At 42.4% G+C, this 20034-nt stretch overlaps 2 protein-coding genes across 2 annotated transcripts in view; both read right to left on the bottom strand.

Moving 5' to 3' along the window:
- pomt2 (protein-O-mannosyltransferase 2) overlaps nucleotides 1-13324 on the bottom strand; it is a 28558-nt gene extending 15234 nt beyond the window's left edge. Inside the window, exons 1-5 of the mRNA XM_041954005.1 lie at nucleotides 12535-13324; nucleotides 12378-12462; nucleotides 12188-12292; nucleotides 11966-12074; nucleotides 11742-11850 (exon numbers count right to left, since the gene is read on the bottom strand). Of these exons, the coding sequence (XP_041809939.1) occupies nucleotides 11742-11850; nucleotides 11966-12074; nucleotides 12188-12292; nucleotides 12378-12462; nucleotides 12535-12836 (710 nt within the window). The 5' untranslated portion in view covers nucleotides 12837-13324. The remainder of the gene's footprint in view (nucleotides 1-11741; nucleotides 11851-11965; nucleotides 12075-12187; nucleotides 12293-12377; nucleotides 12463-12534) is intronic.
- A 934-nt stretch (nucleotides 13325-14258) lies between these two features.
- The window catches only part of LOC121618023 (latent-transforming growth factor beta-binding protein 2-like), an 84073-nt gene continuing 78297 nt past the window's right edge, over nucleotides 14259-20034 (bottom strand). The window contains exons 40-41 of the mRNA XM_041953260.1: nucleotides 18748-18897; nucleotides 14259-16539 (exon numbers count right to left, since the gene is read on the bottom strand). Coding sequence (XP_041809194.1) covers nucleotides 16364-16539; nucleotides 18748-18897 — 326 coding nt within the window. The 3' untranslated portion in view covers nucleotides 14259-16363. The remainder of the gene's footprint in view (nucleotides 16540-18747; nucleotides 18898-20034) is intronic.

Raw genomic sequence — 20034 nt, 5'->3', positions numbered from 1 at the left:
TGAATGAAGTCTCTAGGACAAAGTATGGCCGAGCTGCGGACAATTGAAAAAGGCTGAAATTTGAGGAAATTTCCCCATTCATTTCTTATGGGAAAGTCTTCGCAGTTGTTCGCGTCTTACGTCGGCCTTCGATGGTCATAGTTCGAAAACCGTAAGAGATATCAAAATGTGCCGAGGGTCATTTGGAGCCGACAAAATTATCTACGTTTTAAAGTTCAAATGAAGTCTCTCGGTGAATGTATGCCTGAGCTACAGACGTTTGAAAAACTCCAATTTCCATCTTTTTTTTTTCGCCCGTCCCATTCATTCTTATGGGAAATTTATCGCAGTTTTTCGCGTCTTACGACGCGAAAAACTGCGATAAATTTGAGAAAAGTAATAGCACACCGATCCTGATCAAACCGCACGTTTTGATATATAATTTGCAAGGGTTTTCTCAAAGCTGCGGGGCGAGTTCAGGGACAAAAATTTGGAGGATGATGAAAAATAATAATAACTAGAAAATTCCCCCTGGGAAATTTTGAAAGGGACACGGGGTGCGTTCGAGCCGACAAAATTATCTACGTTTTAAAGTTTGAATGAAGTCTCTAGGACAAAGTATGGCCGAGCAGCGGACAATTGAAAAAGGCTGAAATTTGAGGAAATTTCCCCATTCATTTCTTATGGGAAATTTATCGCAGTTGTTTGCGTCTTACGTCGGCCTTCGATGGTCATAGCTCGAAAACCGTAAGAGATATCAAAATGTGCCGAGGGTCATTTTGAGCCGACAAAATTATCTACGTTTTAAAGTTTGAATGAAGTCTCTAGGAGAAACTATGGCGAAGCAGCGGACAATTGAAAAAGGCTGCAAATTGAGAAAACGGCAGATATCAGAGGTAGTCAGTCCCTGATTAATGAATTGCTCTCAGCTGTGTTTCTGTGGCTTTCTCCTTGTCTGTCTCTGTTGATCACCTCAGCTGTCTGTGTCTGCTTCTCTCCTCTGCTTCATGTCTCTGTTAACATGAATTAATGAACTGAATCAATAAACATGAATGGAGCTAATGCTAACGGAGCTAACAGAGCTAACACTAATGGAGCGAACAGCTAACGGTGCGAATAGAGCTAACGGCGCTAACGCAACCAGAGTTAACTGTGCTAACAGAGCTAATAGAGCTAGCGGCGTTAACAAGGGGGCGGGGGGATGGGGTTTTCATTATGCATTTGTCTGTGTGTGTGTGTTTATGTATCTGTCGTTGTGTGTGACTGCGTATGTGTGTGTCTTCGTCTGTTTGTGTGTGTGTGTCTGCTTGAACTACACAAGCAGCCCAACCAGCTCCTACATGGAGATGTGTCTGGTATATGTGTGTCTGAATGTGTGTGTGTGTGTGTGTTTGTTTGTGTGCGTGTGTAACTTCTGCCCCACCTGCTGATAATTACCTCTCTACCTCTCCCACTTTTTACCTGTTCCTGTTCAGTTTTGACGTGCTTGTTTTTAATCACTTTTTAGCTGTTGGTTAGCCCTGCTTGTGTGTGTGTTTGTGTGACTACTGTCTCAACCTTTTTGGCAAAGCGCTTGGTGAAGCTGAGTTTAACTGTTTGTTGGATGGAGATTGTTTTCAAACAATGCCCTTGTTTTGACTGAGCTCGTTAAGATAATCATTCTCAGGCTTGTTGTCCTGCAGATGTGTGTGCGTGGGTTATTGACCGGTGTGTGTGTAAATGACAGTTGCACCTGTTAAACTCTTCCCTTGAAAAGCGGCTTTTTCGCTGTCGGTTTCTTCCGAACAACTTGCGATTGTGTCAAAACCGTAGCTGCTATCAAAAAACCGATTACACTGTGAGATGCGGACAAGTCTGGGCCAGATGTACGTGTGTTTTATGTCCAGATATTCTTTAGAAAAATGACAAAATGGTCGACTTAAAAAGACTCTGCGACTCAGAGAACAGGAGTTTGTATTGTATGCAGTGAGATTTGGGTTCGGCGAACCTCCTGAACTAAATCCTCTGGTGAGAGAACCGTACCTCGTATCAGAGTGTACTATAGATCATCGGACTCCCGAGAACTTCCTGAGTCCGGCCATCTCCTCGTTTTATTCCTGACACAACAACTTTTCGTTTTATGGCGATCTAAAGACAGGAGGCATTTCTGCTTTGCTCACAAAACAGCTCTGAATTTTAACATGGGACTTAATGGGAGAACAGGAGGGCGCTGGCTGCACAAAACGTCTCACTATTTAAATTCAGTAAGTCTCTCGGCTTTTTCGAGGACATCACACGAAAGAGGACAAGTTTGTCTACAAAATGAGCCCAAAATTATGCGTGTAGAGTGTAATTTGTGGCCGTAGCGACGAGAAAAAGAGAAGATTTTCAGATCGTTTTTAGACTCTGTGCCACTCTAGCACGCACTCTAGCACGAACATTCCGCGCAATACACACCCATTATAATCTCAAAATTTCCCGCCAAACGATCACTGTCATTGAACAGTGACTGATCAAAAACTATAGGACCAATCAAAATGTGGATGAACACACCAATAGACCAGACTTGGGTCTACATTTTAAAGTTGAAATGAAGTCTCTCGGTGAATGTATGCCTGAGCTACAGATGTTTGAAAAACTCCAATTTCAATCTTGTTTTTTTCGCCCGTCCCATTCATTTCTTATGGGAAATTTATCGCAGTTTTTCGCGTCTTACGACGCGAAAAACTGCGATAAATTTGAGAAAAGTAATAGCACACCGATCCCGAACAATACGCACGTTTTGATATATAATTTGCGAGGGTTTTCTCAAAGCTGTGGGACGAGTTTGAGGACGAAAACTTGGAGGAAGATGAAAAATAATAACTAGAAAATTCCCTCTGGGAAATTTTGAAAGGGACACGGGGTGTGTTCGAGCCGACAAAATTATCTACGTTTTAAAGTTTGAATGAAGTCTCTAGGACAAAGTATGGCCGAGCAGCGGACAATTGAAAAAGGCTGAAATTTGAGGAAATTTCCCCATTCATTTCTAATGGGAAATTTATCGCAGTTGTTTGCGTCTTACGTCGGCCTTCGATGGTCATAGCTCGAAAACCGTAAGAGATATCAAAATGTGCCGAGGGTCATTTTGAGCCGACAAAATTATCTACGTTTTAAAGTTTGAATGAAGTCTCTAGGAGAAACTATGGCGAAGCAGCGGACAATTGAAAAAGGCTGCAAATTGAGAAAACGGCAGATATCAGAGGTAGTCAGTCCCTGATTAATGAATTGCTCTCAGCTGTGTTTCTGTGGCTTTCTCCTTGTCTGTCTCTGTTGATCACCTCAGCTGTCTGTGTCTGCTTCTCTCCTCTGCTTCATGTCTCTGTTAACATGAATTAATGAACTGAATCAATAAACATGAATGGAGCTAATGCTAACGGAGCTAACAGAGCTAACACTAACGGAGCTAACAGCGCGAATACAGCTAACAGCTCTAACGCTAACAGAGCTAACTGTGCTAACAGAGCTAATAGAGCTAACGGCGTTAACAAGGGGGCGGGGGGATGGGGTTTTCATTATGCATTTGTCTGTGTGTGTGTGTTTATGTATCTGTCATTGTGTGTGACTGCGTATGTGTGTGTCTTCGTCTGTTTGTGTGTGTGTGTCTGCTTGAACTACACAAGCAGCCCAACCAGCTCCTACATGGAGATGTGTCTGGTATATGTGTGTCTGAATGTGTGTGTGTGTGTGTGTTTGTTTGTGTGCGTGTGTAACTTCTGCCCCACCTGCTGATAATTACCTCTCTACCTCTCCCACTTTTTACCTGTTCCTGTTCAGTTTTGACGTGCTTGTTTTTAATCACTTTTTAGCTGTTGGTTAGCCCTGCTTGTGTGTGCGTTTGTGTGACTACTGTCTCAACCTTTTTGGCAAAGCGCTTGGTGAAGCTGAGTTTAACTGTTTGTTGGACGGAGATTGTTTTCAAACAATGCCCTTGTTTTGACTGAGCTCGTTAAGATAATCATTCTCAGGCTTGTTGTCCTGCAGATGTGTGTGCGTGGGTTATTGACCGGTGTGTGTGTAAATGACAGTTACACCTGTTAACTGAAAAGCGACTTTTTCGCTGTCGGTTTCTTCCGAACAACTTGCGATTGTGTCAAAACCGTAGCTGCTATCAAAAAAACGATTACACTGTGAGATGCGGACAAGTCTGGGCCAGATGTACGTGTGTTTTATGTCCAGATATTCTTTAGAAAAATGACAAAATGGTCGACTTAAAAAGACTCTGCGACTCAGAGAACAGGAGTTTGTATTGTATGCAGTGAGATTTGGGTTCGGCGAACCTCCTGAACTAAATCCTCTGGTGAGAGAACCGTACCTCGTATCAGAGTGTACTATAGATCATCGGACTCCCGAGAACTTCCTGAGTCCGACCATCATCTCGTTTTATTCCTGACACAACAACTTTTCGTTTTATGGCGATCTAAAGACAGGAGGCATTTCTGCTTTGCTCACAAAACAGCTCTGAATTTTAACATGGGACTTAATGGGAGAACAGGAGGGCGCTGGCTGCACAAAACGTCTCACTATTTAAATTCAGTAAGTCTCTCGGCTTTTTCGAGGACATCACACGAAAGAGGACAAGTTTGTCTACAAACTGATCCCAAAATTATGCGTGTAGAGTGTAATTTGTGGCCGTAGCGACGAGAAAAAGAGAAGATTTTCAGATCGTTTTTAGACTCTGTGCCACTCTAGCACGCACTCTAGCGCGAACATTCCGCGCAATACACACCCATTATAATCTCAAAATTTCCCGCCAAACGATCACTGTCATTGAACAGTGACTGATCAAAAACTATAGGACCAATCAAAATGTGGATGAACACACCAATAGACCAGACTTGGGTCTACATTTTAAAGTTGAAATGAAGTCTCTCGGTGAATGTATGCCTGAGCTACAGATGTTTGAAAAACTCCAATTTCAATCTTGTTTTTTTCGCCCGTCCCATTCATTTCTTATGGGAAATTTATCGCAGTTTTTCGCATCTTACGACGCGAAAAACTGCGATAAATTTGAGAAAAGTAATAGCACACCGATCCCGAACAATACGCACGTTTTGATATATAATTTGCGAGGGTTTTCTCAAAGCTGTGGGACGAGTTTGAGGACGAAAACTTGGAGGAAGATGAAAAATAATAACTAGAAAATTCCCCCTGGGAAATTTTGAAAGGGACACGGGGTGCGTTGGAGCCGACAAAATTATCTACGTTTTAAAGTTTGAATGAAGTCTCTAGGACAAAGTATGGCCGAGCAGCGGACAATTGAAAAAGGCTGAAATTTGAGGAAATTTCCCCATTCATTTCTTATGGGAAATTTATCGCAGTTGTTTGCGTCTTACGTCGGCCTTCGATGGTCATAGCTCGAAAACAGTAAGAGATATCAAAATGTGCCGAGGGTCATTTTGAGCCGACAAAATTATCTACGTTTTAAAGTTTGAATGAAGTCTCTAGGAGAAACTATGGCGAAGCAGCGGACAATTGAAAAAGGCTGCAATGTGAGAAAACGGCAGATATCAGAGGTAGTCAGTCCCTGATTAATGAATTGCTCTCAGCTGTGTTTCTGTGGCTTTCTCCTTGTCTGTCTCTGTTGATCACCTCAGCTGTCTGTGTCTGCTTCTCTCCTCTGCTTCATGTCTCTGTTAACATGAATTAATGAACTGAATCAATAAACATGAATGGAGCTAATGCTAACAGAGCTAACACTAGCTGAGCTAACAGCTAAAGGTGCGAATATAGCTAACGGCGTTAGCGCTAACAGAGCTAACTGTGCTAACAGAGCTAACAGAGCTAACGGCGTTAACAAGGGGGCGGGGGGATGGGGTTTTCATTATGCATTTGTCTGTGTGTGTGTGTTTATGTATCTGTCGTTGTGTGTGACTGCGTATGTGTGTGTCTTCGTCTGTTTGTGTGTGTGTGTCTGCTTGAACTACACAAGCAGCCCAACCAGCTCCTACATGGAGATGTGTCTGGTATATGTGTGTCTGAATGTGTGTGTGTGTGTGTGTTTGTTTGTGTGCGTGTGTAACTTCTGCCCCACCTGCTGATAATTACCTCTCTACCTCTCCCACTTTTTACCTGTTCCTGTTCAGTTTTGACGTGCTTGTTTTTAATCACTTTTTAGCTGTTGGTTAGCCCTGCTTGTGTGTGTGTTTGTGTGACTACTGTCTCAACCTTTTTGGCAAAGCGCTTGGTGAAGCTGAGTTTAACTGTTTGTTGGATGGAGATTGTTTTCAAACAATGCCCTTGTTTTGACTGAGCTCGTTAAGATAATCATTCTCAGGCTTGTTGTCCTGCAGATGTGTGTGCGTGGGTTATTGACCGGTGTGTGTGTAAATGACAGTTGCACCTGTTAAACTCTTCCCTTGAAAAGCGGCTTTTTCGCTGTCGGTTTCTTCCGAACAACTTGCGATTGTGTCAAAACCGTAGCTGCTATCAAAAAACCGATTACACTGTGAGATGCGGACAAGTCTGGGCCAGATGTACGTGTGTTTCATGTCCAGATATTCTTTAGAAAAATGACAAAATGGTCGACTTAAAAAGACTCTGCGACTCAGAGAACAGGAGTTTGTATTGTATGCAGTGAGATTTGGGTTCGGCGAACCTCCTGAACTAAATCCTCTGGTGAGAGAACCGTACCTCGTATCAGAGTGTACTATAGATCATCGGACTCCCGAGAACTTCCTGAGTCCGGCCATCTCCTCGTTTTATTCCTGACACAACAACTTTTCGTTTTATGGCGATCTAAAGACAGGAGGCATTTCTGCTTTGCTCACAAAACAGCTCTGAATTTTAACATGGGACTTAATGGGAGAACAGGAGGGCGCTGGCTGCACAAAACGTCTCACTATTTAAATTCAGTAAGTCTCTCGGCTTTTTCGAGGACATCACACGAAAGAGGACAAGTTTGTCTACAAACTGATCCCAAAATTATGCGTGTAGAGTGTAATTTGTGGCCGTAGCGACGAGAAAAAGATAAGATTTTCAGATCGTTTTTAGACTCTGTGCCACTCTAGCACGCACTCTAGCACGAACATTCCGCGCAATACACACCCATTATAATCTCAAAATTTCCCGCCAAACGATCACTGTCATTGAACAGTGACTGATCAAAAACTATAGGACCAATCAAAATGTGGATGAACACACCAATAGACCAGACTTGGGTCTACATTTTAAAGTTGAAATGAAGTCTCTCGGTGAATGTATGCCTGAGCTACAGATGTTTGAAAAACTCCAATTTCAATCTTGTTTTTTTCGCCCGTCCCATTCATTTCTTATGGGAAATTTATCGCAGTTTTTCGCGTCTTACGACGCGAAAAACTGCGATAAATTTGAGAAAAGTAATAGCACACCGATCCCGAACAATACGCACGTTTTGATATATAATTTGCGAGGGTTTTCTCAAAGCTGCGGGGCGAGTTTGAGGACGAAAACTTGGAGGAAGATGAAAAATAATAATAATAATAAGAAGAAGAAGAAGAAGAAACGCGCGGGATAGTAATAAGTGACTCGGGGCTACGCCCCGAGTCACTGGCTCCTGCAGCTATTTCATAGCTGTAGGAGCCAGTGACTCGGGACGTTGCCCCGTGTCCCTAATAACTAGAAAATTCCCCCTGGGAAATTTTGAAAGGGACACGGGGTGTGTTCGAGCCGACAAAATTATCTACGTTTTAAAGTTTGAATGAAGTCTCTAGGACAAAGTATGGCCGAGCAGCGGACAATTGAAAAAGGCTGAAATTTGAGGAAATTTCCCCATTCATTTCTTATGGGAAATTTATCGCAGTTGTTTGCGTCTTACGTCGGCCTTCGATGGTCATAGCTCGAAAACCGTAAGAGATATCAAAATGTGCCGAGGGTCATTTTGAGCCGACAAAATTATCTACGTTTTAAAGTTAGAATGAAGTCTCTAGGAGAAACTATGGCGAAGCAGCGGACAATTGAAAAAGGCTGCAAATTGAGAAAACGGCAGATATCAGAGGTAGTCAGTCCCTGATTAATGAATTGCTCTCAGCTGTGTTTCTGTGGCTTTCTCCTTGTCTGTCTCTGTTGATCACCTCAGCTGTCTGTGTCTGCTTCTCTCCTCTGCTTCATGTCTCTGTTAACATGAATTAATGAACTGAATCAATAAACATGAATGGAGCTAATGCTAACGGAGCTAACAGAGCTAACACTAACGGAGCTAACAGCTAACGGTGCGAATAGAGCTAACGGCGCTAATGCTAACAGAGCTAACTGTGCTAACAGAGCTAATAGAGCTAACGGCGTTAACAAGGGGGCGGGGGGATGGGGTTTTCATTATGCATTTGTCTGTGTGTGTGTGTTTATGTATCTGTCATTGTGTGTGACTGCGTATGTGTGTGTCTTCGTCTGTTTGTGTGTGTGTGTCTGCTTGAACTACACAAGCAGCCCAATCTGCTCCTACATGGAGATGTGTATGGTATATGTGTGTCTGAATGTGTGTGTGTGTGTGTGTGTGTGCGTGCGTGTGTGCCTGTGTAACTTCTGCCCCACCTGCTGATAATTACCTCTGCACCTCTCCCACTGTTTACCTGTTCCTGTTCAGTTTTGACGTGCTGTTTTTAATCACTTTTTAGCTGTTGGTTAGCCCTTTTTGTGTGTGTGTTTGTGTGACTACTGTCTCAACCTTTTTGCGAAACTGCTTTCTGAAGCTGAGTTTAACTGTTTGTTGGACGGAGATTGTTTTCAAACAATGCCCTTGTTTTGACTGAGCTCGTTAAGATAATCACTCTCAGGCTGGTTGTCCTGCAGATGTGTGTGCGTGGGTTATTGACCGGTGTGTGTGTAAATGACAGTTGCACCTGTTAAACTCTTCCCTTGAAAAGCGGCTTTTTCGCTGTCGGTTTCTTCCGAACAACTTGCGATTGTGTCAAAACCGTAGCTGCTATCAAAAAACCGATTACACTGTGAGATGCGGACAAGTCTGGGCCAGATGTACGTGTGTTTTATGTCCAGATATTCTTTAGAAAAATGACAAAATGGTCGACTTAAAAAGACTCTGCCACTCAGAGAACAGGAGTTTGTATTGTATGCAGTGAGATTTGGGTTCGGCGAACCTCCTGAACTAAATCCTCTGGTGAGAGAACCGTACCTCGTATCAGAGTGTACTATAGATCATCGGACTCCCGAGAACTTCCTGAGTCCGACCATCATCTCGTTTTATTCCTGACACAACAACTTTTCGTTTTATGGCGATCTAAAGACAGGAGGCATTTCTGCTTTGCTCACAAAACAGCTCTGAATTTTAACATGGGACTTAATGGGAGAACAGGAGGGCGCTGGCTGCACAAAACGTCTCACTATTTAAATTCAGTAAGTCTCTCGGCTTTTTCGAGGACATCACACGAAAGAGGACAAGTTTGTCTACAAACTGATCCCAAAATTATGCGTGTAGAGTGTAATTTGTGGCCGTAGCGACGAGAAAACGAGAAGATTTTCAGATCGTTTTTAGACTCTGTGCCACTCTAGCACGCACTCTAGCACGAACATTCCGCGCAATACACACCCATTATAATCTCAAAATTTCCCGCCAAACGATCACTGTCATTGAACAGTGACTGATCAAAAACTATAGGACCAATCAAAATGTGGATGAACACACCAATAGACCAGACTTGGGTCTACGTTTTAAAGTTGAAATGAAGTCTCTCGGTGAATGTATGCCTGAGCTACAGATGTTTGAAAAACTCCAATTTCAATCTTGTTTTTTTCGCCCGTCCCATTCATTTCTTATGGGAAATTTATCGCAGTTTTTCGCGTCTTACGACGCGAAAAACTGCGATAAATTTGAGAAAAGTAATAGCACACCGATCCCGAACAATACGCACGTTTTGATATATAATTTGCGAGGGTTTTCTCAAAGCTGCGGGGCGAGTTTGAGGACGAAAACTTGGAGGAAGATGAAAAATAATAATAATAATAAGAAGAAGAAGAAGAAGAAACGCGCGGGATAGTAATAAGTGACTCGGGGCTACGCCCCGAGTCACTGGCTCCTGCAGCTATGAAATAGCTGTAGGAGCCAGTGACTCGGGACGTTGCCCCGTGTCCCTAATAAGAAGAAGAAGAAACGCGCGGGATAGTAATAAGTGACTCGGGGCTACGCCCCGAGTCACTGGCTCCTGCAGCTATTTCATAGCTGTAGGAGCCAGTGACTCGGGACGTTGCCCCGTGTCCCTAATAATAAGAAGAAGAAGAAGAAGAAACGCGCGGGATAGTAATAAGTGACTCGGGGCTACGCCCCGAGTCACTGGCTCCTGCAGCTATTTCATAGCTGTAGGAGCCAGTGACTCGGGACGTTGCCCCGTGTCCCTAACTAGAAAATTCCCCCTGGGAAATTTTGAAAGGGACACGGGGTGTGTTCGAGCCGACAAAATTATCTACGTTTTAAAGTTTGAATGAAGTCTCTAGGACAAAGTATGGCCGAGCAGCGGACAATTGAAAAAGGCTGAAATTTGAGGAAATTTCCCCATTCATTTCTTATGGGAAATTTATCGCAGTTGTTCGCGTCTTACGTCGGCCTTCGATGGTCATAGCTCGAAAACCGTAAGAGATATCAAAATGTGCCGAGGGTCATTTGGAGCCGACAAAATTATCTACGTTTTAAAGTTTGAATGAAGTCTCTAGGAGAAACTATGGCGAAGCAGCGGACAATTGAAAAAGGCTGCAATGTGAGAAAACGGCAGATATCAGAGGCAGTCAGTCCCTGATTAATGAATTGCTCTCAGCTGTGTTTCTGTGGCTTTCTCCTTGTCTGTCTCTGTTGATCACCTCAGCTGTCTGTGTCTGCTTCTCTCCTCTGCTTCATGTCTCTGTTAACATGAATTAATGAACTGAATCAATAAACATGAATGGAGCTAATGCTAACGGAGCTAACAGAGCTAACACTAATGGAGCGAACAGCTAACGGTGCGAATAGAGCTAACGGCGCTAACGCAAACAGAGCTAACTGTGCTTACAGAGCTAATAGAGCTAGCGGCGTTAACAAGGGGGCGGGGGGATGGGGTTTTCATTATGCATTTGTCTGTGTGTGTGTGTTTATGTATCTGTCGTTGTGTGTGACTGCGTATGTGTGTGTCTTCGTCTGTTTCTGTGGCTTTCTCCTTGTCTGTCTCTGTTGATCACCTCAGCTGTCTGTGTCTGCTTCTCTCCTCTGCTTCATGTCTCTGTTAACATGAATTAATGAACTGAATCAATAAGCATGAATGGAGTTAATGCTAACAGAGCTAACAGAGCTAACACTAACGGAGCTAACACTAACGGAGCTAACAGCTAACGGCGCGAATAGAGCTAACGGCGCTAACGCTAACAGAGCTAACTGTGCTAACAGAGCTAATAGAGCTAACGGCGTTAACAAGGGGGCGGGGGGATGGGGTTTTCATTATGCATTTGTCTGTGTATGTGTGTTTATGTATCTGTCATTGTGTGTGACTGCGTATGTGTGTGTCTTCGTCTGTTTGTGTGTGTGTGTCTAATTAACAATGGTGTGACATGGGGAACAAGGAGGTCATCACATATGAGAAGCTGCAACCAGCGAATCAGTAGCATCAACAAAAATGAGCGGATTAACTGATTATTAACTGATTGAAATGATGAACTCATTAATAAAATACCCCTCCATTAACTTACTGCTGTCCAATTAGTCAATTCATCCATGAACACTTTCAACACTGTACTGCATGGGACAAGATAAAAAAAAAAAAACCCAGCCAACAGTTCTAGTGGTGTCCTACCTGTATCTCAGCTGGTTGAACTTGACCATGCTCAGCACTGCTGCCATGATGAAGAACAAGAGCATTGGGTCCAGCAGGATGTACTGGGAAATGGTGATACAGCCGGTGTCTGTCAGGAGGGTGAAATTAAGCATAGATTCATTCCCCTAATTCCAACGCGACATATGCATGACATGATGCGCTGAATGTGCGAACCCCTTTTAATCAATTGAATAGTTACTCACCAAATATGAGCAGGGTGGCGGAGATGAGAGCAGCAGTGTGAGACTGAGACAACTCCAGCACTATGAGGTAGGCGAAGACTGGGAGAAAGGAGCCCAACACGGCGGAAAACTGTAAGGCAAGAGGCAGGACAGACACATCAGTCTTAACATGTCTGTATGTGTATAAATTCAAATTGCACTGTGGATCAATTAGACAATTTCTAGCGTAGGAAAGTGGCCTACTCCTCTCATCCCCCAGTAATTGTGGTGTTCATATTTATCTCCCGGCCTTATGAAAGGAAAGGTGCCGTCATAACCGGTCATGTAACCGGCGAGACCTATCAGCATCTGCAACAGAGTAAAGGAGATCAGCACTCATGCTAGAGAGGTTTCCCTCGAAGACACTTGTTATTCTGATCATCTGCCGTCTCACTTTTCCAAGAGGAGGGTGCACATCAAAAAAGAAGGTCCTGTTGATGTAGTAGCTTCCCATCTTTCCAAAGTGCGTCTCATCCCAGCTGCAACACCAAAATGAGTGACATGAATGAGCAAATAAATAAATAAAATGCATGCAGAGGAGGGCTACTCACCACACATGAGGGGGCTCTGTGATCTTGTAGAGGCGTGTGGAGAGAGACAGCCCCAGCACCAGCAGCAGCACCACCCTGCTTGGGGGCTCGCTTCTGACATTCCCTTTGGCGGAAAACTGAGCACATGTCCCATTTGAGGACTGGGTGTCACCTCCTGGTAAGTGTCCGGCAGTTTGACTGTTTCTGTCCTTTGGCAAAGGAGTGGATGGGGTCTTTTCTGAGGTGGGACAGATTTTCCTGTTTCGCAGCGTTGAGGCGTCCCCTGTTTTGTTCCATTGTGTTGTACATCTTTCCTTTGCCATTAGTAAATAAAACCTGCAATAAAACGACCAGACCCCCTTCCAAGACAGGTAAGTCTGATATTTTGGTAATCGCTGGTGAATGAGAGATATCTAGATGATGGGACTGTGCTATCTGGGACAGAAAACTACATTTAGTATTAAAAAAGCTTCACGCAGTAGCACCAAGTATCAGCTCTTAATAGTGTTTGTCAAAACAAGCGATGCTGACAGTGAATGTCACACCGTTCCAAATCAAATTATCACACATGTGTTACATTGTCGCCAAGCTATTAAGACATTTTCATCAATAACATATCTATCCTAGCTTATCCTAGCTTGCTGCTTTCTAACCGAGTATCCACTCGTCCAGTGGCGGCATTCCAAACAATAGCAGCTGACAAACTGCTACCGGCCTCTGTCGCCGCGAATTTCCTTCTTTATATTCAGTAAATGTACATTAGCAACACGGCGAGAGCACGAGAGGTTGCTCTTTATACATCCATGGTCGCAGCTCGTGTCAACCGCATACGTATGGAGCGAAGTGCGTTCTGGGTAGTGTATTCCACTGTATTATTCATGTGGGCTTGCTGTTACAGGATAAACACATTTTCCCAGAATCCTCCTGGAACGTCTCCCGGTTCCCGGTTAACCAATAAGGAAAGGAACTGGAAAAGCAGAGCCTGTGATATGCTGTTCTATTTGGCCACTAGAGGGAGATATAGCATTAAAAATAATTTTAATGCGCCCTTCTTTCTTTCTTTCTTTCTTTTTTTTTCTTTCTTTCTCTTTAACTTTAATGTGACATTTTGTTAATGCAACTCTTTGGGACCAGACTTACAAGACTATGGTGGATATAAAGTCTAATTACATCTTTACAGTTTTGATGTACCCATAATGCTTCTACTTCACTACATTTCAGAGGAAAATATTGTACTTTTTACTGCACTACATTGGTTGAGCAGCTATAACTACTTGCAGATTCACATTTTACACTGTTGCATTGTGATAGACTAAAACAACCCAACAGTTTATTTAGTGTAAAATTAGCTTTGCCTTGACCAGCAGCAGCATCAAAACCGTGCTTAGATGCCAGTGTACCAAATAATACTTTAATAAGATTACTATTTACTAATATAACACTCTGAAAGGTGTCGTTCTGCATAATAAATACTTTGGTGGAAATAGTTCTACACTTCTACTTGTAACAGAGTATTTTTACATTGTAGTATTAATACCTTTACTGAAGGATCTGAATCCTTATAATACAGACTACCTATATTACACAATAATGTGCCAGCACTCCATGTGCTGTACATACCTGCACCAAACTGTTGAACAACACTACATGGTGTAAAAATGACATTGAATGCTTTAGTATGCTACAAATTACAACTAAAAAAATAGATAGAGAGGTATTTTTTATGTTTTTATTTTGATGACTGATAGTGATTACAGTCAAGAGGTAAACAAAATGAATGAGCATGATATTTCCAATGACCACAGCTTTACAAGACATTTATCTCAAGTTATTTGTGGTTTTGAAAGACTTTAAATATTCCAACTTTGACCTAAATGTTAGACTTCCGGTGATTCAGGCAATTATTTTAACAGCAAAGCAGAGCACATCATCTGTACACCTGCAGGTTCACAGGTTATGAATGCACGTGAGGGGCGTAAGTCGTCAGCTTTAGTCAGTGACCAAAGTTAGAATAAGACTTAGGTTTCTGCGCTGCTGAGATTTCTTGAGAGAAGCTCAGTCCATCAGACAAATAATGCCATTATTCTCTTACACCTGAACATAAAAGACAAAAACGATGATGAGTGGGAGCTGAAAAACCGAATGAGTAGGCCGATTCTGTCCATGATACATTCGTGACGTGTGGATCCAACAGAGAATAAAAGAAATAACGCTCACAAATACTAAGATTTAGCCATAAAGTTGTGACGCACAGAAGTTGGTGCTTGCATTTCAAAAGCATTGTCTTTGTAATGAACTTGAAGAGACAAAATGTCTGTGAATAGAACAGTGCTGCCACTTCCAAAAAATATATTTCAATATTCTGCTCCACAGGGCAGGGTATACACACAGTTCCTCTGGTACAGTGTCAGCCACTCTCCTCATACATTAAAAGATATGCTTTAAAAAACATTTTTACAGACATGTATAAATCTACAAAGCTATAATGCCAGATTTTTCTTACATTTTATGCCTTATGTCAAAAAAAAATATTGGTTGTGCTATGATGCATTAAGAGAATATGTAACAAAAATAATACATAGTACTAGATCTGTACAAAATATACCAAACCTCTCCAACGAAGCCTTTGTTTTTACATGCATTCAGAGATGCACACATGGGAATGGTCTGATGTGAGATCTGGGATATAATTGCGTTGCAGGTGAATGTAAAAATCCTTTTGCCTGTGTGACACTGGTGCATAAAGTACTGATATCTGTGGATGATTTCAACTAATTTACCTTCCTGTCGTGTCAGAAGAACCTAGAATCAAACGTCGCAAAGTCATGGTACATATGGTTTTTACAGGATAAGTATAAAACAAGTTAATACTGTTAAAAAGAAAAAGTATCGGGAGCAGCAACTGAGTCCATGTTTTCCTACTTCATTGCTGGCATTAAGATAGTAAAAATGGTGTCAAACAGAGGAAGGCAGGTTATACCTATTGCACCTTTTTTAAAAACATTACAAAGATCATCATATACATCTACAGTCTTTCCAGGTTTTTCATAGTTTGGCTACGTTGACTTCCCGGTTCTTGGTCCAGACATTCTTCAGCTCCTAGTTAATCTTGAAGAACGGGAAAGAAAAGCCGTTGTGGGAAAAGTTCTCTCTTGAATTTCTGACGGTTTGTCAGCCCTGGCATCCGTTTAGTCCACGGTCAATGCTAACAATGACGGAGCGAGATAACATTGGTGAGAGGGTTTGACAGTGAAGCACAAGCTGATTTATGAGTGGCTGAATTCTTATGACATTCCTTCTTTGCCAAAGAACCCCCCCCAAAAAAGACATTTATTATCTCCCGTGCTGTCTGAGGTCAATTGGTGAGACGAATAAAACAAGAGGAATCAAGTGTGCCCTCTGAAATAGGTCGCTTTCTTAGTTTGCAGAGGCCCGTCATGTAAATGAAATAAATAACACAACAAAAAAAGTGACAGAGAAAATAATGTGGAAAATATATCTGCATATCAAATTGCCTGGGGTCACTGAATAATAAAAAAAAATCAGTCCACAAAATCCCTTTAAGGCAAATGGATATCTGGTGAGTACTAAATCCCATGTAATACATTCACTGCACAATTCCTGGTCCTCTTGAGTGTGTATGAGGGGGATCTGAATGTGTTCTGTGCTGAATGTAAGTGTGTGTGCTTTTGTATGTGTGTGTCTGCGTGCGTGCGTCATGTGGGGAAACGAGTTTGGACGTCTCAGCGTTGCTGTTGGAGGTTTAGTGCCAGGCCCCGAAAAAGGGCAGAGGGGTGTAAGGTGGTTTTTAGAGGGAGCAGGAGAAGCCGGCGCTCCGACAGTCACTGCGTCAGTTCCCCGTCTCCCGGAGCTCGGACTCTGGGATCGCCGGGATGCATTTGTGCGGCTTGGCAGAGGCCACGAAACCCGGCAGACAGGTGCACTTGTACGACCCCTCCGTGTTGGTGCACCGCCCGTTCTGACACAAGGGCACCTTGTCGCTGATGTCCTCGCACTCGTTTATGTCTGCAAGAAAAGGAGACAGGACGAGTTAGTCAGCGGGGAGATTTCACAGCTGGAACAGCTGCCTGCGCCACATCTGTGGAGGGACACTGGAATGTCAAAGTAATTCAGACTTCTGATTTCACTTTGACACTACTTCCCTCCTTTCTTCCTCCCTCCTTATCTTCTTTCCTTGCTTCCATCGTTTCTCCCTCCCTCTTGTCTTCCTTCCTTTCTCCCTCCCTCTTATTTTCTTCCTTTCATTGTTCCTCCCTCCTTCCTTTCCTTCTCCATCATTCCTCCTTATTCCTCCCTCTCTCTCTCTACTTCCTTCCTTTTCCCTTACCTCTATTTCACTTTACCTATGCTTCCTTCCTCCACTCCACTCCCTCCTTTCTTCCTTCCTTTCTCACTCCTGCTTTCTCTTTTCATCCTTTCTCTCTTGCCCCCTTCTTCCTTATTACCCTCTCTCTCCCTCTCTCCTTCCTTCCCTCCATTTCGCTTTACCTTTGCTTCCTTCCTTCCTCCCTCCCTCCTTCCTTTCATCCTCCCTCCTTCCTTCCTTCCTTCCATCTCACTTTACATTTGCTTCTTTCCTTGCTCTCTCCCTCCTTTATTCCTTCCTTTCTCCCTACCTCCCTCCGTCCTTCCTCCCTCTGTCTTTCTCCTTCCTTCTCTTTACCTCCATCCTTCCTTTCTTTTTCCCCATCCTTTTTCCTCTCCTTCCTCTCTTCCAGTCTTTGAATTTCAAAGCTCATTCTTGACCTTGAAGACAGCAGCTGACAAAACAACCTCACCTCAAGGTTCATTTAGCAGCTGTTTTGGAGCTCTCTATCACATCTCAGACCTTCATCAGCAGATGGAGTCGAAACTCGAAAAACAATAAATGACTGTGAAAGTCAACTGTTAATCTAGCATGGAATAAAAGTCTTTAAAGTGTACGGAGAAAAATGGAAATTTGAGCAGCTATAACTGTAGAGCTCCAGGAATTACTTGATAAATGGATTAGTTGACCAGAAGAAAATTAATCAGAAGTGTTTGGACTGTCGGTCAGACAAAACAAGATGTTTAATTAGACTAAACAATTAATAAAGAAAATAATCGGCAGATTCATTGATTATGAAAAATCATTATAATAATTGCACCCCTATCTGGTCACATGCCATGTGCTGAAAAAGATCATGTGACATGAACAAAAGCTCCTGAATGGACCTGGAGGTGAGTTTATTGAAAACTATCTCACAGGCAACAAACAAATGTGTTTAAATCATTCCACTAAAGTTCCCATTTGGAGCTGAAAGGCTTTAGCTCAGCCCAATAATATGTTGCATAATATCTCATCTTGTATATCTTCAATCAAACATGCAGTCATGTTGCGTGTCGGCTGAATAGGATGTGAGCTTGAATTCCCGGCCATCTCGAGCGCTGCACCGCTCAGAATGATGGTAAAAATTAACAATGCATCGGATTATGTTTCCTTTTGGCCTTCAACTGGTTTTTCTTTCCCCCTGTTCAGCATGGGAGGTCTGATTGTCATTTCATGGCAGTCAATCTCAAACGACCCTCCTTCTGTTTATGTCATGTTCTGCTGGGGAATCGCTAGTGGTGATATTTATAAAAGGAGGCAAGGCGCAAGTTGCAAAGCTCCCAAATGTTTCCACAGTGTTGCAATTCAATCACTTTCCTTGGGAAAATGTCTGGCCTTGGAGCTGATAAGCATGTTTGCAGACAGAATACTGTAATCATAGCGTTTCATTACAACAAGACAGTCTCACTTTCCTACAAAACAAACAAAGCACACTTAAAAGATACAATATCTCATGTAATACACTGAGTGGCTACGATTCAAGGCCTCCTCACTCTTGGCAGAGTGTGACAAGGGAATTTCAGGCCAAAGGGTAACACACAGTGGTTTTGAAGAGTACACTGCTTTCATTAGTTACCCATGAAATATAACTTAATGCAAGGTTGTTAAATTCAAAGCTTCTCCTTGAGCCTGAGCACACACTGTGAGTTACCTCACTGAAATTAATCCAACCTGGCTCCAGAAGGCTTAAACCTGAAGTTCACTGCGGTTTGATTTCAAGATTCAACACCACATTTTGAAACCAGATTAAACGAAGTGATTGATTCCCTATTTATTCTCGGAAGTCCCTGAACATTTTTATGTGGAAAACTAAATGTGGGTGGTCTGTTGAGAAAGATATAAAAGACGCAGGGCAAAGAACTCACCTATACAGGCCATCTTGCTCAGGTCAAATTCGTAACCGTCGAAGCAGTCGCAGGTGTAACCTTCTCGCACACGGACGCAGCGGCCGTTTTCACACCCGTTCAGGATTCCACATTCCTCTGCTCGGAGACCCTCAAAGCCATCGTAGCGCTCTGATTGGATACAGAAACATGTAAAAAAAAAAAAAAAAAAAAAAATCTAGTTATTTAAAATGAGCCTCGTTCTCTTATTCTCTTCATTCAACAAGGAGCCATGAAGATTACAGGGGTCAGGAATCATCCTCCCCTCCAGTTGCTTTATGAGCAGTCCGTCACCAGACTGGCACAGAAAATTGTGTCTGACCCGACTCACATTTTACACCATGAGTTCCAGCTTCTACCATCCGGCAGGAGACTCAGGGTCCCCAGAACCAGACTGAACCACTACAAAAACTAATTCCTGCCAACATCCATCAGACTGCTAAACAACCAACAGTACCTCTTAGTGCAATAAGATAAATGGTGCAATAAATTCCTATCCGTGCAATATAATCTGTTTATATCTCTCTTGTATATAGGTGTGTATACGTATGTATGTATATACATATGTGTGTATATATGTATATATACATGTGTGTGTATTTGCATATTTTTAATATACTTTTGTTTATATACATATATATATTTACTTCTGTGAAGTATGTCGCTGCTGTTTTTTTACTTTTCTGTTCTGGTCATACTTTCTTGTTTGGTTCTCTCTTTTCTGTTTACACCTGTAAACTGCAGCTGGACAGAGTCCAGGAAAAATTTTCCCACGGGGACAATAAAAGTATATCTTATCTTATTTTATCTTATCTTAATTCGTACTCGTGGTAGATGGTTTCCTTGAACTCTACACTGCCTTTAATCTTCATGAAGAACTGCATGTGCTCAGAGGCTTCCTGAAGAGTACACAACCAGTTCAGTTAGCCGAAGCTAAATCTATCTAAGCTCAGCACATCTCTTTTAAATAACTATCATTATTATTATTATTATTATAGTTTGATGTATAAAAAACACATTTACTGAGGTCACTAATTATTTCACAGCATGTTTTATTTGTAATACAATAATCTTATAAAATACTTTTCTGAACTACTCAGCAAAAGTGTGAAAGGAATACTTATGTTGATGGAATAACTGATTTTATGGCCACTAGGGGGCAGGGTTGTGAACACAACACTGACCAACCTTGACCTTTAAGCTCAAATGGCAAACTTGGTAGCAAACATTTGCTTATTTACACATCTAACAGTCACAGAGCGACGTTAG

The sequence above is a fragment of the Chelmon rostratus genome, chromosome 15 (assembly GCF_017976325.1).
Source record: "Chelmon rostratus isolate fCheRos1 chromosome 15, fCheRos1.pri, whole genome shotgun sequence".
NCBI classification, from domain to species: Eukaryota; Metazoa; Chordata; class Actinopteri; order Chaetodontiformes; family Chaetodontidae; genus Chelmon; species Chelmon rostratus.
This window is presented reverse-complemented; position numbering and strand designations above follow the sequence as displayed.